Source organism: Anas platyrhynchos, chromosome 18 (assembly GCF_047663525.1).
Source record: "Anas platyrhynchos isolate ZD024472 breed Pekin duck chromosome 18, IASCAAS_PekinDuck_T2T, whole genome shotgun sequence".
Lineage (NCBI taxonomy): Eukaryota > Metazoa > Chordata > Aves > Anseriformes > Anatidae > Anas > Anas platyrhynchos.
The window spans coordinates 6,634,500-6,656,059 of NC_092604.1; the positions used below are offsets into that span (position 1 = coordinate 6,634,500).

The window sequence follows — 21,560 nt, forward strand, 5'->3', positions numbered from 1 at the left end:
ATGCAAAGAGGAAAGAAATGAAAACATATGGATATCTCTAATTTTGCTTATGTTTTTGATGTCATTTAGGCCACCATAAAATGCAAGGAAAATATTATGATTCCACTCTAATAACTTTTTACATCTATTTGCACTGGCATAAATTTCTTCTGAGTAGAATTTCTGTCAAAATCTAGTTTAGGCAAATTCTTTATTTTATTGTTTGATTGAAAAGAACCTACTTTCTCCCAGATACATTTTTTTCATTAAAAAGTAATAATGGAACATGGCTAGCCAAAGCCATGTATTATAGTGAATGTAGAGATCTACAGTGTTTGAGAAAAACAGGAATATTGGGCACCGAGGTAGACACATTTCCAGAGCTATTTATAACAGTTTCTGCTTAAATACTTTGGTTCTTTGTTAGCTTTCTTAAAAAATCAAAATTTCTGTGGAAAAGCTTTGACAGGAGGGCTTTGGCTGCGTTTCTCCAAGGGAACGCTGTCCCCTCCAGCTCTCTACTGCCATCCCATTTCAGCTCTCCACTTTTCCACTGGGTTTTATGAAACCAAGCGCTGGCTCATGCTGGTGGTGGGTGGTGAATCACACCTTTACCTCCTTGCTTCCGGGGGAAATTTGGCTGAGGCTGTGGCAGATAAACAGCCTGAAAAAAAAACAACACACAGCTTACCAGAAAAAGCAAATTCCCTCCCGTTTGCGTTGGATGGCAAACTTTTATCACTTCCAGGGATTTTATCAAGATGCCTGGAGTCACAAAGCAGCCAGTCTGGGAGTCGTGCAAAATGGCTGGCACTGGAGGTAGGGGCTGACAGCAGGGGAAGGAGCAGGATGACTTTCCTTGGCCTCTCCAGGGCTGCAGCTTGCTTCCAGAGGACCCATGTAGGTACAAACTCCTGTGCTGCAATCCAAACTGGGGACAGAGACATGGCCCAGGGTCTGCAGTGCCCGAGGTGGGCAGGGAACATAGAACAGGGCCTGTGCAGCACGGGGCTCAGAACCACCATCTTGGGCTTGCAGAGGCCGGCCTGTGGCTAGCTGTCATTTTTTGGGGGGTGAAAGCCACTGTGACCAACACGGCTGGATGGGAGCTGGCTGGGGAGGGAGGGAAGGCTGGCAATGTGCCAAAAGTCCCCCTCCTAACCGCGAAGTTTTCAAGTTCCTGCAGTCCAGCCTGCAGCATGAGGGTTCAGCAGCAAGGGAAGCATAAGCAAGGAGATTTCGGCAGGGCAGGCCAGCACTTCGGTAGGGAGGCCTGCTGTGTGACTGCCAGGTTGTGGGGGAGAGGAGGAGAAAGCAGGGCCAGGACCTTGGGCAGGTATGGTACGAGTGGCCCAGCATCCCTGGGGATGGGGCTGCGGTGAAGAAGGGGGCAGCCCCTCCGGGTGGGCACCACCAGACCCCGGTGCCTCTTGTCTGAGGGGTGTTTGTCACAGATGGCTGGAGCAAGCAGGAGGGTGTGCCCCTTTCTCAGGGAGACAAACAGCCATAAGGCATTTAAAATGTCCTCTGCTGTGGGGTTTCTCCCCACGTCACCCCAAAGCCCAAGGCCCGGCTGTTACTGCCCCTCGTACCCTGCTGCAGGGTGCTCTGGAGTGGGGACGCTCCAAGGGCTGAGCTCCTCTGTCACACTGACAGCAGCCCCGTCCCCATGTAACACCAGGCCTTATTTTCCTCCTTTTCCCCACAGAAAAGCCATTTCAGGCCATGGTTATTATAGCACTTGGTTTTATAACCCAGACCCCAGCATGGCTAGCCAGCGGTGTGTACCCCATTGCTCATCTTGTCTGCTGTCAGACTGCTTCACTTTCCTCGTCTCTGGTGATTTATTTTGTTTTGTTTGGGTATTTTATTTTATTTTATATTTTATTTTAATCTTATTTTACTCTATTTTATTTTTCTTTTTCCTGTGAGTGCAAGAGCCAGAAGCAAAGGCAGAGAAGCCAGGAGTGCCCTTTGCTGCCGCTGTGCCTGTCCCTGCAGTGAAGCTGATCACAGTGACTGCTTCTTGGCCCCACATACAGGCTGCACCCTGCTGTGTGGGGCCCAAGGAGCTGTGACAGGCTTTTCCTCTCTTCTCTCCAGTCCTTTCCTCCTGGCCTGTCTTCCCAGGGACTTAGCTGGGACAGTCTGTGCCCTAGGACATGGTGTGGACAGGCAGGCAGAGAGAGCTGTGAGGGCACCGGAGGGTGAACTGGGGCCTTGTGGTGTGCACATCATCCCCTCTGCTTGCATCAGCCATGTCAGGCTGTGCTCCAGGCAGGGGAGATGTGGGAAAGCGTGTGCATACCCCGGGGCTTCAAGAGCCAGCCTCTCTCCCTGGGCCTGACAGTTCGTGTGGATCCTTCCTCTCCCTCCTGTCCTGCAGGGCTTCTGCCCAGAGCTCTTGGGTTAGCTCATTTTTCCCATGCAGCAGATCGTATTTTTCCTTGCAGAGTAACTTGGGTCTTGGTTAGGCTCCAGGGCCTGGCTGTGCATCTTGCTGCTGTTCTGAGGCTTGGGGAGGGGGGAAGAAAGCTGCAGAGGGCAGTGTGAATTGCTAAAGCTTTGGGCTGGCAAACTGACATCAGATCAGTGGGAGAAAACATGAGGGCTGAAGGAGGGTTGCATCTGGAGTTTTGCCCTGGAGGGGAATGGAAAGAAGTGGCAGCAAGAGCCGTGTGGGGAGACAGGACCCATGCTGGCCACAAAGGGGATGCAAAGTGTTCTGGTTCCACTGAGACAAGGCTGCAGCACCCCATGGTGCCTTTTCTGAACGAGAAGCCAGACCAGAGCAAGCTAAACACAGCGATGCCAGTGGCCCCAGTGGTGCCAGCCATGTGCTCTGCCCTCCCCACGCTGTGCACAGCTCCTCCATCCCCAGCTCTGCTGCTGGATGTCCTCTTCCCAGGTCCCCCGAGGTGGCCGGACACCACGCTGTGCGTGTTGCTTGCTGCTGCCGTCACTGATCGGGGCACTTTGCAGCTCTCACCCTAGGCGCTGTCAAAGCATCATGATGCCATTTGCTGGTGTTGTTAATGAGCACTCTCTCCCATGGACTCGCTTAACAGCGTGGCACGGTGCCCGCTGACAGCGGCCGAGGACCTGCCTCAGCTGGAAAAGGGATTTTTAAGCAGAGAGAAGGCCTTGCTGGGACATCTGTAGGATGGGGAATTTTCCAGGTGAAACAGAGGGCAAAATCCCCGTTTTCCACTCCATGGCTCCTTTGCTGGCAGATCCTTTGCTATTCCCCTCTGAGATCTTGGTAGCCTTGTGAGATGTTGGGCTGATTTCAGGCCCATGCTGAAGGGCACTGAGATTGCTGAAACATTTGGTCTGGAGCTTTCACCCACACTTTAGCACTGTGCCCAGGCTCTGTAGCACAGCCATGCTGGGGTTCAGAGACCTCCCTGGGAAAGGGGACAGTTCTTGCCTGCCTCCCTCCTCTCCAGCCCCATGCAATTCTCTGTAGGTTTTCTCTACAGCTCCTGTAAAGTAATGCAAAGAAAGCAGGAGAAAAATGAATCCCAAGTTGATGTAGGGTGGATGTGGCTGCTCTCCTGTCTCTGTGCATGGATGACTGCAGGGAACGAGAGTCTTCTTAGGGTGGGTGCACTGCACTGGTGAGGTGTTCCCTGCAAAATCCACAATTAATGCATCTGAGGGTCCTCCAAGTTCCTCCTTCCCCACTTTACAAAGTCTTCCCTTTAAGGTTACCGTAAGCAGTGGCAAGCTGAAGTAAGTCTGTGGCAGCTGTGGCACCTCCTGGTCTCATCCTGAGCTACAACACAGCCATTGAGCTGACTTTCTGTGGCACAGGGTGGTCCAGAGAGCAGCATGGTGCAGGGCTCTCCTGTGACCACTTCTTGGTGCCCGTGCACACGTGAAGGTGGTGGCCACAGGACATCCCGCTCCTTGGTGGTCAGTGCTGGGAGCCAGGACCCCGGGGACACCCAGGGTTTTGCTCACAGGTTCCTCTGCCTCCTTGGCCTCTGTGAGTTTGGGCATCCAGGAGGTGCTGCAGTGCATACCTAAAGCACAGGATGGCACTGCAGGAGCGCAAAACAGCCTCGGCCTCTTCCGCAGCTCAGCTGGGCTTTTAACCCCTCCGAGGAGGCAAAGCTGCTGCAAGTGCGATGGTTTTCTAGGGACGAGGTGAGGAGGGCGGCTTGGGGGGGTGATGAAGCCCACTGCTGTCCCCAGCAAGGGCAAAGCCTTGTGCCCGAGCTGCTGGCTGCCTCCAAGGCATCGCCCATCTCCCTGGGACAGGAGGAGCTGAGTGCATGTGGTGCTGCATCGTGGGCCAGAGCACATTTGTGAGCTGGCACCTCCCAAAACGCAGGGTGGATTTGTGCAGTGGCTCCTCACAGCTGCACGGGGGGAAGTTCCTGGTCTTGGCATGCCCGAGGCCGTTCCCCTTCTCTGCAGAGACCCAACGAAATCTTCCCCAGAGACACCAGCTGTGCCTGACCAGGTGGCAAGACAGATGTAGGGCTAATTTGGGCAGCAGCACCTGGACGCCAGCACGCACCAAACGCATTCACCCGGCTGCACTGAGGAGCCTGCCCCGGCCCTCAGCTCGCTCAGATCCTGTCGCTGCCACGTTGAGCTTCACCTCCTGAGCTCACGCAGGCAGAGAGATGGGCTCCAGATATGTGCTGGTCGGAAGCGAGCCCTGGTGCAGGTCTTGCATGATAATATCCCGCTGGCTGGCACCTGGGGCTTGGAACAGGGCGAGCGCATTTGTTAGTTTGCTGGCTCCTGAAGCTGCCGGTCCTCTCGCCAAAATCCAGGGAGAGCTGCAGAGACGAACAGAAAGGCTGCACCAGCATTTCCATGTAGCACATGCTTTCTCCTGAAATAATCCCTGCAGGAGAGAAACTCTGCTTAAAATATTTGGATGTGACAATCGTGGTAGTTAGCTGTTCTTTGTAGATGAACTGAAAATGTATAAATGCGGCAAGTTCTGCCCAAATTATTGCCAGATTGTGTAGGTATGTAGAAGTGTGATCTTCATAGAGGTTGGCTTGAATTATCTGGTGGACACAAGGTGGATGGCTCTGCTTTTCCTCCTGTTGTCATCCCCATAGGAAAAAGTTCTTTTTAGGACTTCTCCATAAGTAACAAGACACACATCCAGGAGAAAAAGCACAAAATCAGGAGCAGAGGAGACAAACACTCTTCCAAGTAAGGAGAGGGGTGGAGGGGCTTGGACTCTGCAGCTTGTGTCCATCTCTCTGGATGAAGCACTCCTTGCTTGATATGTCCCTGTTTTAAATGCAGCTGATTGATTTTCTTTCTCCTTCTCCTTTTGTGCCTGTTTATTTTAATAAAGATAGATTTTTATTTTTTTTTTGAAACCTGAAGCAAAATGTTCCGCTGTCTCCACCCACCCCCCTGGCACTAGGCGCTGATGGGTATTTCAGTGGTTATAATTTGATTTCTGCCTCTCCTGCTGGGCTGATGTGAGAGAAACAACATTTAGAGAAGTAGATTTAAAAAAAAAAAAAATTTGGAGCAGGGGAGGCAGAGGCTGGGAGTGGTGTGGGAAGAGGGAAAGAGAATCAAGGAGAATGCACTCTCATTTTCTAGGCCATTTTTTTTTTTCAAGTTCGCAATCTCTGATGGACCAAAATCCCAGTATAGCTCAACTAATCAATCGCTCTCTGAAGAATAGAAAATGCCTCATCTCTTTAGGTATTTCTGTGTTATTCTTGGCCTGCTGCAGTGACTCATCGGAGCTGCTCTGTGCCAACGATTTTGGGCTCGTAGCCCCTTTGAGAGGTAGAGAGTTCTGATAATTCCATTTTGCAAGCGGAGAAACTGAGGCATGGAGTAGTAAATTGGGTCCTTCCCCTTCAGATCATGTGTGTGGCGAGGACAGTGTGTGGAGCAGGCTTTAAGGGCTGATTTCTGAACCTGGGATTCAATCAGCACACATAATCAAGATGCATTTTCTGCAGCACTCAGCTCCTTACACTTAGACAAAATGAGGTTTTCACTAGTGCTTAGCAGTCAGCCCATCTCCAGTGATAATATTGAGCAGCAGATTTTCAAAAGAACTCAGCAACTCCTCAACTCTTGGAGTTTCTTAGGGAAAAGCTCCTGCTTTTAGCTAACAGGAATGTTTTTTTCTTTGCCAAAAATCTGACCCTTCAGTTCTAGGCACAGAATTAAAAACTCGATCATCATTTTTTTTTTCCTATTTTTAAAAAGAGAAGCATCCTTCTTTTCATTTTTTTTCTTTTTTTCTTCTTGATTTTCCTGGTTTCTAGGGACATGATTAGTGAGTGCTTGTGTGCATATCTGAAGTTAATAGCTTTTCTAAATATTTTTTCCTCCTCTAAAATACATATCGAGATTGTCTGCAGCAGTTTGCATTTCCTGCTGTGGAGACAAATACCTTAATTAGAATGGAAAGGAGGAAAAAAAATCACACAGAAGAAGAAAACATCTCTGTGAAAAGAAACCTGAAAGGCTTGAGAGAAGTAGAAACAGGCAAATGAAGCCTCCTGGCAGGCAGGAGGCATCTTGCAGAAACAAGGGTGTATGCACACGGGCTTTGGGGATTGTTTTGCAGAGGGGGTGCTGCTGGAAGCCGGGCTGGGTGCAGAAGCTGTTGCCTTTCTGCCAAGCAATGAGAGCTGTTCTCAAATTGCTCATCCTCGACCTCCTGCAGCTCCTGCTCTGATCTGTCTGCAGGACTTGGTTTCAATGATCGAGTCTTGAGAACAGGAGGGACAGGGGATGTTCTTTTGCTGTCGTAACTGCCTTGGACATGTGTTTTTCCTTCACTTAAAGTGAGGGTTTACATAAATCCTATGTGGTTGCTGTAGTTCGTTGTGGGACTCTTTGTACCTGCTGGCCCTCCCTTGGCTTTAGCATGCACTGGGGAAAGCACAGCAGCAGAAGGCAGCAAGAAATGCCTACTTATACCAGGCTGGTATTAAATCTGAGGACAAATGAGAGGGATGGGAAGCTGCAAGTACAAAATTGTTGCTCAGACCTGAAGATTTGCTCCTTGAGTCTAGTTAGAGGTGAAAGTACTGCATCTAGTTTCGTCTGCAAAGTTTGACAGAGCAGGAGAAAAGGTGACTGTATTTATAACCGAGAGCACAGTGTAAGTCTGCAACGTTTGCCTGCAGGGAAATGGGGTAAGAGACCTCTTGCCTTCCTTATATTTTTAAGCAAAAGCATCAGCCCGCAAAGGGCACACATTCAGCCCACTCCCACCTCCACAGTAGGTCTGCAGCCAGAAAAGATGAGCTGGCTCTCTCTACACCCCTGACTTAAGGTCTTTCTGGGAAAAACTCCCAATCCCCTTCCCCTAACGGGCATCCATCCACCCAGAAAAAGACCCTGCTGTCCCAAAGCACAGCGGGCTGCCAGGGCTTCCTATTTACGGCCAGCTCTGATGCGCTTCACGTGCTGCCCATAGCTGGGGGAGCACCCAGACCTCCCTGACATCATCCAGGAGAGCAGCAGCTGCCAGCCCTGGGTTTCAGAGGGCAGCCTTGCTCCAGATGAGTGGCAGCCAGCAGAAGGGTCTGCTTGGGTGGATTAATCAGCCTTGCAAAGGTCTTTTTCCAGGCCAGGGGATGGGGGGAAGAAGGTGGACTGAGAGCATCGCAGACTGCCTCCCTGCTGCCGAGCTCGGATTTGTATCCAGCTCATTGAGGATAATTAGATGATCACCATCAGATGGGGAAGCTGAGCACTCACTTTCTGCACCATCCCTCCAAGAGAGGAGCACATTATTCCTGTTTCTCACCAGCCTGAACCACCAATTGTCTACGTGAGCTGCGGTGCTGTCCCTATATAATTAAGGCTGTCAGTCAAACCCCGACACCTAAACACTACCAACTCCACGGCTTAGGAGGATTGATCACAGAACTTTATTGGCAGTCAAAGCAGCACTTTGTGGGCTCTCTTTTCCTTTGTCAGAGGAACAAACTGTGGGGCCGTGAGAAGGGAACATCCCTGGGAAGGTGGGTAGGTGCCTCCTCTGCCTGCTTACTGGGCACGCAGCCGTGATGCCAGACCCTGTGCAGGGGAGGGATGAGCTGCACTGATCCTGAGCAGTGTTTGCAGGGGCCTTGAGGCCAGCAGGCAGAGCACAGGGAGCACCAGTGCTGTGTGGACAGAGGCACAGTGTTGGCAAGGCTAGGCTTACGGGACAGGCACACAGCCTGCCTGTCTCTGCAAAAGCACCAGATGAAAGCTCCCCAGCCTCGTTTGACTGATGATGTCTCTACTTTTTTTGCAGGGTGTGTATGGAGACAGCATGAATGCCAGATCTGTAGCAGGAAGACTTGTCTTTGCCCTTTTCCAGTGGAAAAGGCTAGTGATCTTGCTCTGCGCGGGTAAGAAAACCCCAATTTTTACTGAACCTTACTGTTTCCCAGCCATCACTCACCCCTGTGTCCCCCTGCCCTATGCCTTGCTGGGCTGGGACTGTATAGAGGGAGGGCCCTCTCCTGGCCATGGATGTCTTCACTGGAGAGACCCCCAAAATGGGATAAGCCAAAAGATAGGAGGAAAGGAGACACATTTCCATAAATTCAACACACACTGCCCCGTGTCCCAGAAGACTGAGATGAGGGGGATCTGTGCATTCCCAGTGCATAGGGATGCCCCACCATGTGCAGCTCCCTGTGCAACAGCTCTGCTTTCCTGTGCATGAGCCTTGCACTCATATTTGTCACTAGAAAAGTTTGTTTGTTTGTTTGTTTTCCTCCAAGAGATTCTTTAGCTATGATTGTTTTGGGTGAATTTTCAGAAAATCAAGTCATCTTGGATGTCTCAGGGGGTGTGGTAAGTAGAAAACCATCTAAAAGGTGACTTTTTTTCCCAAAGTACAGAAATCCTTTTGTTGTTTTGAACAAGTGTAGAACAGCTAGGTGTTAACTTCATGAATTCTCCCCTGTTAATATTTATATATATTTATATATATATATATGTTAATATTTAAAAACCTCAGAGCAAGGCAAGCCTCCTGTCTGGTATGTGTGCCCAGGGCTGCGGGAGGCTAGAGCAGGGTTAACGTGCTTCTGTGATAACCAAATGAGATTCCTGGGACGGGGGAGGTCTAGCAGTCACCTTCTGATAAATGCCACTGCAATCTTTGCAGAATTAGGGTCCAGAGGTGGGTGTTTACCTGCATTGTGTGTATGTGTGTAGCAACCCAGAAATTAATCGGCTGATGAAAGCCTCTGTGTGGTATGTGCAGGAGGTCCAGGGGAGACCCACTGGTACGATGTCTGTATGAGTGTAACTGCTTCTGATCTCCCTCCAAGGGAAAGCAAACCAATTCTAATTTCATACCATCATTGAAAGGCCAGTTGTTTGTCACAGAAAAAAATCACTGCTGCTTAATGGCCAAGATGCAAACATTGTCATTTTCATAAAAAAGAAAGAGCCATCGTGGCGCACAGTAATGTAACGACTGTTTTGTCGTACGATGTGGGAAGTGCTGAGGAAAGTCAAATTAAAAGTCTTTATCTCTAATCTAAATGGCCTCTTTGCTAATGGTTAAAAAAACAAACAAAAAACCCACAAAGAAACAGCAAAAACAACTAACGCTGGAAAATCCTTATCCTTACGTGCCAGCACCAGCACACCAGCAGCTCCATGAAGCCAGCAGGAGGAGCTGGGCACGCTGATGGGCTGGGTGAGGGGACAGACCTCTGGGCCTCTCCCAAATCAGACACCCTCAGGGGCAAATCCTTCCCCTTCCTCAGGTGCTTAGAGCTGCAGCAGTGCCTGGAGTGTCAATTCCCTCGCATTTCCTGCTTTGGGTCATGTCACCAGAAGTGTGCACATGATGGAGAAGTCTCTCCCTGCTGCATCCACAGTCCCAAATTCATGCAGGGCACTCAGGGCAAGCCAGGCTTGTGCTCTGGATCAGTGCCTTGCTTAAGGTGAAGAGCAGCTCAGACAAGCTGTGGTCCGTGTTACTAAACTGCTCCCAGCTAATCTTTTGTCTGGCAAGAACCTGCTGATTTCAGCCTGGAAGCAGCCCTGGTTGGGACTGGAGGATTTCTCCTGCATGTGCATTTCTTCTGACTGCTGCGAGCCTTTGCTGTCCTCAGCTTTCTGGATTTTGTACCCAAGCATCACGGAGTGAGTTGTGGCTGCATTGTGCTGCCTGTCTGGGGGATAATGGATTGCTTTGTGCAGCAGGAGCTGTTTGAATGCGCTCGTGGTCCTCGGGTTCACTACCAGAAGGCCCATTAATTTTTGCTAGCAAGGGCCTAAATCAAATACAGCCACTTGGAGGCTCCAAACTCTGAAACAGGGTCTGGTCTGCTCGACTGCAGGTCTGACAGCTGCAGGGACTCAGGAGATGCTGTTGTGGGGGGAGAGGTCCCGTGGGCTGCACGGTGGCTGGTTGTAGCTGTCGTGCTGTGGCTGTGCAGCTGATCTACCTGTGTCTGCCTCTCCATTGCCTTCTGCAGGTCTGTGCATGACGGAGCTGTACTATTTGATGAACACACTTGAAAGTGATGTTGAGTAAGTTAACTTCTTCCCTTTTCTGACCTCAGTGCTGCTGTGGTCTGGGCTAACTGTGGGCGAACAGTTCATTATTGTGGAAAGTAGCTGCCACGGTAAAACCTGGGCTAAGAAACAGCTCCCCCAGTAAGGTCTGAATCTTTGGGGGCTTGGAGGGCTGTGTTCTGCCGGGCAGGGCAGAGCAGATGGAAAAGTAGCAGGATGAAACAGCATTGGTGAGCCTGGAGATAGCTTAGCTACACCACAGCAGAGATTCCCCAGTGTTGATGGTCACTGCCAGAGTAACTTGTGGCTGTCCCACAGTGCTCCTCATTGAGTGCCTCCATGCGGAGTAAAGAACAAGGCTTACCCGAGGCCAATGATTTCCTAAAACTCAAGCTGTTCCAGGCCCTGAGCAGCTTGACCTGACTTTGGCATTATCTCTCCAGAGGTCTTTTTCCATCTAAAATCCTCTGTGTTTCTACTGTCACATGCTTTTTGGAGGGGACCTGTTCATGGACAGCAATGGTTCATGAGCTTAGGAGACAGGACAACATAGTCAGGAGCTCAAAACCCTCCATTTGTAGACATTGTTAAGAGACCTCGTGAACTACCACTGGTTCTCAGGCGATAATCTAAGGTTTGAGAGCCTTCAGGAAGGAAATTAACCTTGTTCCTTTTACAGGAGGCATGTTGGCCATGTTGGTGCTTGCCAGAGACGTTTCATGTGGAGAAAGCCTTTTCTTGGAAGGTTTGTTAGCTGTATCTCATTTGTTTGGGGAATTTTGGTGAGAGATCAGTCAGTGTCTCGGTGACTACTGCCTGGTGGAGACTGGCATTTTGGGGTTTATGTGCAGATATGCAGGAAGGAAGTAGAAGTAAGCTCAGCTAACTCTTGCACAATTGTATCTTGGCCTCATAATAAGTGAGTCAACAGGCCAGCAGGATGATGCAATGCAGAAAGTGTGAGTAAAATGTCCAAGTAGAGAGGAAGAGGTAAGAACTGTTAAATAGGTCAGTGTGCAGTCAGGCTTTGTCATGGGTGTTTTGAGCTTTGTCATGAAGTGAATGAGTAAATGAAATTGTTAACTGGAATTCTCTCCCTCCCTCCTCTGGATAAACAATGAAACAATGAGTAAGCATTCCTCAAACTAGTACAGAGAGAGGAATGACTGAAAAAAGAGAGAAGCTGGGGGGCCAGAACTGGAGAGGAAATGAAATTTTTCTGTCACTGCTGCTCAGAAGATGGGTTAGAAACCACGAGCAGTAAGGACTGTTTTTTAAAAATGTGGGCCATTTCTGGGAAGTACTTCAGGATAGCTCAGCAGCTTTCCAAGGCTCTTCAGTATTCAGCCTGCTTCAGCTGCCCTAGTCCTTGTGTCTGACACTGCTGTGACTGCTCCACTTATCCATGAACTGCTGCCTCTCTGATTCTCTCTTGTTAGGTCTGAATCTCACTGGAATCCTTTCCTGACCAGCAAATCCTTATATTTGCTCATGGACAGGCCTTTTAGACGGAAGGCTGAAGAAGTTCTGTGGTTCCATGAACTTCCTTTTGGGCTGAAGAGTTCAGGTATTGCAGTGCTCTGCCCTCAGTGTTGTGGATGGTCACGGAGTGGCTGGAGATCCTCCCTCTCCCTGGCAGAAGGAGACAGAAATACTGGGTGTCAAGGTCTTAGTCCATCATAGTAGTCATGAAAGAAGGGGAGCAGTGCTTTAATTACAGGCTCTAGCTGTTCAGGGAGGGATGGGAAGTGGAAAACTGAGAGAAATACTCCTGTGGATAGAGTAGGAGCCCCTGCAGAAGTTATTAAATGCCATTGGAAAGAGGATACAGAGTGGGCTGATACCTGTTGCCGTTTTCAGTGTGAGGTACTACAGACCAGCTTCAATTGCTGGTAGTGCTGATCACAAAGTGCATGTCCTTCATGTGAAAAAAATGCCCAGTGTGGACAGTGCTGGGCAGGTGGAGGTGGCGAGCAGTGTTTATGTAGGATGTCCCATGTAAACTGCCCTGGCACTTTACATGGGGATGGAACCCCAAAAGAGAAAAGAGAGTTAGCCTGTTGTCAGTGGTGGGGCCATGATTTTCCTCTGAAGTTGACTCTTCAACTTCTTCTTTTCTAGTTCTCTTTGCTTTTAACACGTTGCAGCTTCTTCCAGAGCAGGAGCTGCCTGGATCCTTTGGCCGGTACGATGGCTGGGCTGGAGATGGGTGTTGGGGGTGCAGGTCTGTCAGGGAAGTGACAGATGGGTTGAGAGCCCTGGTTTCTGCAGCTTTCCTAAGTTCTCTCTCTTAGTGCTCAACTTCACAGTCCTTTCTGCCTCTCACTCCTGCTACTCTTCATCTCCTCTCTCAGTAGGCTTCTCTTTCTCTCCCTTTTAAATGTACCCTTTCAAGCAGTTCTCGTACTGATGAACTTAAGCTGCTAGCTCCCAGCTTCCTCCCTTTAACTTCTGTCATACCCTGAGTTCTTTTCTCAGTGTTGCCCTGTCCCATCTATTTCACTTACTTTAACTCCATCCCAAGCATGACAGACTGGAAAGCTGGGTGAATCCCTCAGTTCTGCCTGCCCACATTCAGGGGGAGCTGGAAGCAAAGTAAGCTGTCTGTGGCAGCTGCTGGCAAGCACTTTCATTTAGGTCCTTCTTCCCTCTAATTCATTAGATGAATTTTTCTGTGATATCTCATTCTCCCTCTCCCCAGTGCACTGCATGCCACAAGCAGAGGTCCACCCTCATAGCTACTGGTCTACTGGGTAAAGCCCAGCATACCAGGTGTCTGGTATTGTATGCTATCTGGCTAGGAAACAGCCAGAGTCCTACTAGTCAGGGATTCTCTCCTCTGATGTCGCCCCAGGAGTTACTTGAGGACATCTAAAAGGCCCTCAGGGATGCTGATTTAGCCTGGTGGAGATGCTAGTCAGAGGATTTTATCTCTTGCAATCTATTCTTCTACCAGCTTATGGTGCCAAAGGTGCATTGTGGTTGGCAATGGCCACTCCATCCATGGACAGCGCTTTGGGAATTTGATTGACTCTCACCATGTTATCATCAGGTACTGAACCCATACTAAAACCTTAACAATTAAGCAAAGCCCAAGGATTGACAATGTGTATGTAGCTTTAGCTTTCTCACCTGGGAAACATCTAGGATCCTGCAGCTCAGGTAATCAAATAACTTTTTTTGGAATTCATGGTTAAGCACAGACACTGCTGGAGCCAGAAACTGTACTGCTCACTCACAGGTGTTGTACCTGGGACTGGAGAGCCACCTCCAGCTCAGTGCAGTGGTGGGCAATCCCAATCTTTGTTTGCATTTTAATTTTACATGCAGATTTAGTCTGACTGAAGCAAGTAATTTAATGTGCTTCATGTCCCTATCTGAAAAATAGTGGTTGTCTGCCACTGCCATCTTTTTAGTGTAAAGGAGGTACTATTGGGTTGTCTGGTGGGGTGGCCCTTTCTGTGGAACCAGGCTGCTGGGTTGGGCCATAAGGTGTGTTGGTGAGTTCATATGAGTCCATATGAATCCTCATGTGAGTTCATATGGCCAGTCTGGTACCTGACAGCACACAGCTACATCCATGGTTGGGAATAGGTGATAATGAAACTGGACCAATCCTACCCTTCTGGCTTTGATTCTCAGATTAAATGATGCTCCAGTTAGAGAGTACAAGAAAGATGTGGGTGAGAGAACCAGCATCCGTCTCTTCTTCCCTGAGTCTGCTCTGCCCAACCCTTTAGAAAACAATGACAATGATACACTGATGGTGTTTGTCCCATTCAAGCCTTCTGATTTCCTCTGGCTGAGGGAAGTGTTGCTGAAAACAAGGAACGAGGTGAGAAGTCTTTAATGAGGGGAGGTTGAAAATAGGTTATTTGTAGTGACATATTCAATAGCTCTAATAATCATGTATCTTTCAAATATTTAATGAGCTGCACCAGGCACCTGAGACCTTATTTTTCACTAATTAGAAAGACCCCAGTCACAGCTAGATTGCATATGGGTGCATGGGAATGAGCGGAAAAGACCAGGAGATAAATTGTTCCTCCAAGTTCTCAGTCCTCTGAGCATCAAGCCAGAGCAACAGACCGCAGCTAACTTTCTCCTGGCATGATCTGGTGTTCAGGGATGTGCCATGAGGACCTCTCTTTCTTTCTTCTGCAGACGAAGGTGGGATTTTGGCACCAGCCCCCACAGCAGTGGAATGGGAACATCTCTCAGCTACGTATTCTCAACCCATATGTCACCTACGAAGCAACATACAAACTGCTGCAGCTGAATGCATCAAGTAGGGTATGATATCGTGCTGGAGAGCAAACAGATGACCATCAGTGTTCTGTGTCTTCCCTAATACCTTACTGCTTCAGCACTACACAAGTGGAAGGAAAACCTAGTCACTAGATCAGCCAGTCCCTTCCCCTAGTAGAGGCAGTCTTTCCCTATAGCATGGTGTTTCAAGTTTTGAGCCCTGCTTCTACAAGGAAAAGGAAGACTTTTCCCCACCTGTCACAACTGTGCAGCATTACTCTAATTCCAATCTGCCCTGTAATCCCTTGCCATTTTGCATTCAAGTGACTTTTCAGAGTTGAATTTCTGGCCATAGTTCTAGACCTTAGGACACCTGCCTCTCTGGCCACTAGCAGCTTTGTCATACAAGCCCTTTCATACATCTTCCTGTGCTTTCCCTGTCTAGACCATTACTGATAATTAGCTAGCATAAAATGTGAGGAATTTTGGTTGGCTTTCCTTAAAACATTCAGTTCTTACAGATCTCTGGCCTGAGGCTGGCTGTTATGCCCACTGCTTCTGGAACGCAAATTTCCCCTTCGCTGCACGATGGAGGATTACTTCATTAATGAATCTAATGATACTTTGTCTTCAGTCCTGATGATCTTTGTGATGGTGCTGTGGAATCTTTAATTAACTTTAAGCCTGCTGGGCACCACCAGGATGTTTATAATCTGCAACAAAGGCAGGAGAAGCTTGAAGGTCTGGTGTGGTGAAATAACCTTGTCCAAGGTCACGCGCTGACTCTTAGCTGGGCTCAGATTAGATACCAAGTCTCCTGCCTGCTGAAGCAATGCTGTAAAAAAATACATTTCCCTACTAAACTGTTTGGAAAGTGCGAAGTGGGACAATCCAGACGAGGGGTGCTAAGTGCTAGGGTGAGCTTGGGGAACCAGGCAGTATGTTCAGCTGCAAGCGTGGTGGCTGTTCTGCACAGCCACAAGGCTTTTAAGGTCACGGTTTGTACATGGTCATGTAGCTTTATGTGAGCAGAGGGCAGTTTTGTAGCACATAGGCCAGGGACAGGAATTTAATGCATGAATTAGAAGTGAGATTTCACATGAGGGCCTCCAGCAGGGAACACACACACAGAGGCACTTGGAAAAGAAAGAGATGCGGGGACTTTGTCCAGGCTCTGTAATGGAAGTGGCCTTATTAAAAATTGTGCTGGTTCCTTCCATCCAAAAGCTTTCTGATTTCCATGGAGCTCCGTGTTTTATCATTTCAGAGGTTTTACACTCCTGAGCCTTCATCTTCTGCAGCACCTTCTCAAAAGATGTTCCTTGTTTGAGTTTGGGGAGCATTGTCCAGGCATTTGTCCTGTTTCATTTACGTATATTTTCTTGCTACGTGGAATATGTGGAAGCTATTGGTCCCAGCTGAAAAGGTGTTGCTAGTGTCGGTTTTGTAATAGTATGAGTTTGAAATGCTAAACAGATGTTCTCTCTTTTCCCTTCCCAGAGATATGCCACCATGGGAATCATTGCTTTGAACTTAGCCCTCCATATATGCCAGGAGGTCAATATTGCAGGCTTTGGTTACCCCGGCAACCACGACAATACTGCACCAATACATTATTACAATACAGGTCGCTCACGGAAAGAAGAGGTAGGAAATGCTTCCCCTTCAAACTGAGGTGTTCTCCATAGGGAAGCCTACTGGCAAAAGCTGGGACTAAAGGAGCTGTGAGCTCTGGTAGCTGTCACTGGTGTTACTTGTGGAAATTCCTGCTGGGGTGTCCTGGGGAAGGTGTTAGGACATGCTTTGCTCCCAGGGAGCAGCTTGAGAACAGATGCTGGCTCCTTTGTGGTGCCTGTCATCTGGCCTAGTTTGGGGAGGAGGGTGCAAATTAGGTCAGGCAGGATCCAGTGCATTTGGGGGAGGATGAGAGGCACTGTAAGGAATAATCTGTAACTTTGGCTCTCTTGTCCTTGCAGCTCATTCAGCATAATCTCACAGCTGAGGGGAACTGGCTGCTGAAGATGATTGAGAGGGGAGTGATTGCTGACCTAGCCAGCCCTGCCTTTCAGGCCCAGAACCGCTGAGAGAAGGCCGTGATGCTTGTTGTCCCCATCCTGACAACCCTGGTGATCCCAGCTGGACTTTACCCTTGTTCCAGGTTGTTCTGAGCATGTGACAGCATGTCCTGCCCCACATGGGATGGGAGATGAATCCTACAAATTCAGAGCACTTGTGCTTTTCTCTGTTGGCATCTGTCTTTCATTGCTGCCTGCTGCACTGGAGGATGAGCAGTATTACACAACCCTTCTTCCTTAAGTAATCCCTTCCTGGTTTGTAAACAACTGTCCTTTGCTCACCAGGTTACTTGTGAAAAGCAACAGACTGAGATGCTAAGCTGGTCTGCACCCCCTGAGAAAGGGAGTAGGGGAGTGGTGAGAGCGCAGTGCCTACCTTGAGATTTCAAACTGCTTCCTACAGATTGGAGTGAGAGAGAGTTGTACCTACCCATCGCCATGGAAAAGGACTGAACACTCAGAAATTTCAGTGTCTTGCTGATTGTTGGCAAATGTTAATGTCTTCAGGAGTTGTTTCTTTTATTGTTCTGTTTGAGAATAAATGCACTTCTCATTTCAAGGGGTTGGCACTGTCTTGTGGGAGGGGGATTCCCCATGCAGACAGGTGAGAACTACCTTAGAATCGCCTCTGAGATCTTTTTATGGCTCCATGACCCCATGCAGTCTCCTTTTTTTTCCCTCCCAGCATTCTGACCCAAGCTTTGCATGTCTCTTCCAGTTTGTGCTGAGCATGGAGCCACCCTGCCAAGTCTACTTTGTGTGCTAAAGATCTTCCACATTTAAGAAACCCCCTTAAAACCTCACCTGTTTGTGGCTGGCTCATCTCCACATCTCACAGGTGGTGAGAGTCTGCGGTGAGATGGTCTCATGACCACCTCTGTGGCCACATCTTCTCATCCTCTACAGCTTCCTTCCAGGAAGCAGCTGTGTCATATTTCCCCATCTTTACTGCTTTATTCCTGGCCTTTTATCATTGTGGGTTCACCTCAGTTGATGCTTTACCAAAATGTTGCCTCTACCGGAGAAAGAACCTACGGCATGATGTTCAACTAATGGTGATGTTGGCAGGACCCCTTTGTTGCAGCCTCTTCAGCCAGGTGCTCACTGAGAAGGTTCCTTCTGCATAGCTGTTTAGAAACAAGCTCTAAGAGTGGGGTTGGCTCAATTTAGATCAAGCTGTACGTGTCTTACAGCAGCAGCATTTGGGGTGTGGGAGAATTATAACTGCTAACTATTTCTATGGGAAACGAAGCTTCTGCTTCCCATTTCCTTCCTCCCCCTGCTTTCACTGTGCTCAGGCTTTCAGGGTGCTTCCCATGCTATTCTGGGCACTTCTTTTCCTGGGTAGCTTATTTTTCAGTATCTCAGGCCTGAAGGCTTTTGATAATGTCTTCTGCAAAAAGTTAATCCACTTTATGTTGTTCCTGCTGCTATTGCCTTTTGTCCAGCTTGGCTCCTGCTCCGCTAGAGCTGAAATGGTTTCGCCCTGGTCAGTGCATGCAGCTCATGGCCAAAGAAATGTTGACAAATCTCCCCCAAAGCTGTCTTGCCCCGGGAGCCTGATGCAAGAACAGGAGGCCCCAGTCCAGCTCAGTTTGAGGAAGGTCACCTGAAGGCTAAAAGGCAATGGCCTGGTCTTGCACGTGCAGACAGAACTGAACTGATCTTGGGAGGAAAAAGCTGCTTCGGTAAGTTCCTCTTCATGGGCTGAACAGTGGCTTCAGGTTATGGTCTGTATGCAAGTAAGTCTTTACTTTCTACTTAGCACATAATAGCCACACCAGTTCTGCTTTGTTCCAGAAATGCAGTGTTCCTAAATGGATACAAATATGCATGTGGGTCTGGCTCAAGCAGGGTTTCAGCAGTTACTGCTTTGTAAGCAATGGCAGTGGGCTCTTGACTATATGGATAATTAATACTCTGTGATCTTCTCCTGTTAGAGTAAAATGGCATAAAAATTTTAACGTCTGAGAGCTGATATATAAAGCATGCTACCAGCTAACCCCAGGAGGTAGCTTACATTTTCTCTCAAGGTAACGCACACAAGAACTTTGCCACAGCTTGCAGGAGCTGCGTCTGCACTTTCCGATGCAGTCATTGCAACATTTTCCTGTCATGTACTGACAAGTCATGGTAGTGAAACCATAAACACGAGGCTCAAGAGTCTCAGCGCTGGTCACTGCCCGTGGCAGCGCTCTTCGTGCTTGCAGCAAGCAGGTCTGCTGCACGCATTTTTGCTCTTGTGTCTAAGAGCTGCCTGGTTTTCCCTCAAAACAGGGTTCTGTAATCTCTCCAGGTGACTACAGATCATTAGAGCTGCCGCTTGATCAGTCTTTCACAAGAGTGTTAGAAGAGGCTTTGTTTTTAACCATGCTTTGGCGGTGGCACTGAACGCCCAAATCTACCTGTCCTGTGCCCAGTTTAGAAAGCCTGAGGTGTGCAATCCTCCATGTCCTACTCACATTTTGTGCCTGGCAGTCCGAATAAATCCATGCCCTACCGCAGACTCAGTATTGTCAAGCGAACTGGGGTAAAGGAGGTGAAATAAGAAGGATAAAGCAAAGCCACAGTAATACAGAACATATGTAAATTAGGCTACCAGACACCATAATAAGGATGTAATGAAGGGGGAAAGAAAAGGAAAATGAGTCCTATTGTTGCTAGAGGAGCAAAAGCTAGCACCCTCCTCAGGGCTGCAGGAAGGCAATTATTCTGCTTCCCAGCACGGTGCATTTCATGCCAAGGCACCGTGAACATCCTCTTGTCAGTGCTGACAGTGAATCCCCGGCTCTGTGGCCAGCTGAGGGGTGCCCGTGGTTTAGCCGAGGCAGAAGGGCAGGGAGCTGTGGGGCGGCGTGGTGCCAGCCTGCCTCCCCCACGGGACAAGGGAGCTCCCCCATCACTCGCTGCCTGTCCAGCACTTGGTGAGTGAATCCAGACACCTCCACCATCCGTGTGAAATCCTTCCAAGCATTTAGACGAAACACTGACTTCAGTAAAATGTAGGGCTCCTATATGACCTGACGTAGTCCATATGGAGTACCTGCCACAGATAGTGACTGCCTTGACACTGATTAATCACTTCCTCTAGTCATATATTCGTCCCTGAACACCTGACACAGTTCTTCCCTAATAGCTTTTGCATAGTTCTGGAGTATTCATATGACCTTGGCTTTGGGGAATAACCCATCTGATGACACACATTACCTACTTCAATGTAGGCTTGGATGCTTTTGATCAAACTAACTTGGACAGGAGCTTTTGGATTTGTTTCCTTCCCTTGTGTACACTCCTACCTGTCTTTTTCTGCAGCGGGAAGGAATTTAGCTGTGCTGGATTGTGCCTTGTTTTGAGTGGCACCATTTGCAGTTGGTTGGGGCTTGGTCAGTGCTACATGGCATGTACAGACTGTCTCTGATTCTACCTTCACGTGCTTACCTGCCACTTAGAGACACAGGCACAACAAGCAATCTGCAGTGCTGATTCCCTGTGCTTCAAAACTAGCAGTTTCTGTGCTGTGATTAGAGGTAATGATGTAAATGATCTGTAACTAGAGTCATTCATTGCTCAACAGGCAGTGGCGAAGCTTTCTAACAACACCTCAAACTCAAAGCGGAGTTTCTCCCTCAATCTGAACACTTATCTTCTCCAATGCTGCAAGATCCAGAAGCAAAGGCAAGAGGTCTGATCTTCCGTCAGATGTGAAATGCTTCCACCCACTTCACACGGCAGAGCATCACAGGTGAGAGTTACAGGCATCACGGCAGTGTAGCGAGGACCCTTTCTGATGACGCCAGCTTCTCAGCTCCTCCACCAGCCCCAGCGCAGCGGGAGGCTCAGCACCGTCACTATCCAGCGTCTGCCAGGTCGGCCGGGGACGGCCGTGTGAGGCGGTGATTCACCAGTTCCAGGAAGCAACGTGTTTGTGATATTTGCAGCAAGAGCATCTTAAAGCCATTTTCAGATTTTTTTTTTTTCATTGTGATTTATAAAAATTGTTTTTTTCCCAGCAGAATAGCTGGGAAAATCCAACATGCTGTTACTTTTTTGAGACGTTTTCTTTTCCTATCTACTCAGACAACCTTTCAGGCTTGGACAGATGACTCAGCTGCGAAGTAAAAGGAGGGACCACGTGTCAGCTGAACCTTAAGCATTCAGTAACTGTCTGCGCACCCTGAGCCTAGACCCCAGCTGCAACATGATGAGATTTAAGCTTAATTCACCCCAAGTGACTGCTAAGCTGAGCTGTATTAACTGATACACTGCTAGTTAGGAAGGCACATATGGCCAGTGCTGCAACCCATCTGAAAGCAATACAGGATCAGGTGGTAGAGCGTGCCTGAGCTGCTCGAGTATATTTGGAAGTTCTCATAGTGCTCCCTATCTCTAGCTCTGCAAATACTGTGTCGTGTAAGTACCAGCATTTCATGGATGCTCTCACCTATCTGATCCCTGACTCACAGTCAAGTAGTTATTACACATGGTTCTTTCACTCAAAATAAAACCTGCTTTGCTCATTCTTGAAACAGTTCTTGCTATGTTCCTTAACACCCATTTGCAGATAGACTTGGGGACCTGTTTAGCCTGACTGCTGAGCCAAAAACAGCCTCTCTTGTGGGCAATAGGTGTTGATCTACATATGATACTGTGTTAGACGTGACCTCAAAATCACCATAGATACAGACTACCCTATTTGTTCTCGTGGCCGGGACATTGTGCAGCTACATTTGTTCCAGCTAACCTCATACTGAACAAACACTGAAG

The 21,560-nt window shown here is 48.6% G+C and overlaps 1 protein-coding gene across 5 annotated transcripts; it reads left to right on the plus strand.

Moving 5' to 3' along the window:
• Positions 1-750: 750 nt before the first annotated feature.
• LOC113845453 (CMP-N-acetylneuraminate-beta-galactosamide-alpha-2,3-sialyltransferase 4) lies at positions 751-21,322 on the plus strand. Of its 5 annotated transcripts, XM_072025277.1 has the most exons (14): positions 751-879; positions 8,243-8,339; positions 10,434-10,488; positions 11,153-11,218; positions 11,913-12,040; positions 12,595-12,658; positions 13,430-13,525; positions 14,116-14,308; positions 14,638-14,766; positions 16,222-16,368; positions 16,698-16,879; positions 17,082-17,893; positions 18,245-18,484; positions 20,371-21,322. In XM_072025277.1, the coding sequence occupies exons 1-11, from the start codon at positions 829-831 to the stop codon at positions 16,803-16,805; spliced, it is 1,134 nt and encodes a 377-aa protein (XP_071881378.1). In that variant the 5' UTR covers positions 751-828; the 3' UTR covers positions 16,806-16,879; positions 17,082-17,893; positions 18,245-18,484; positions 20,371-21,322. The 5 variants fall into 5 exon arrangements, with proteins under 5 accessions (XP_071881378.1, XP_071881377.1, XP_071881380.1 ...); XM_072025276.1 differs by having other exon boundaries at positions 16,698-17,893; XM_072025279.1 differs by having other exon boundaries at positions 771-883; positions 16,698-17,893.
• The last annotated feature ends 238 nt before the right edge of the window (positions 21,323-21,560 follow it).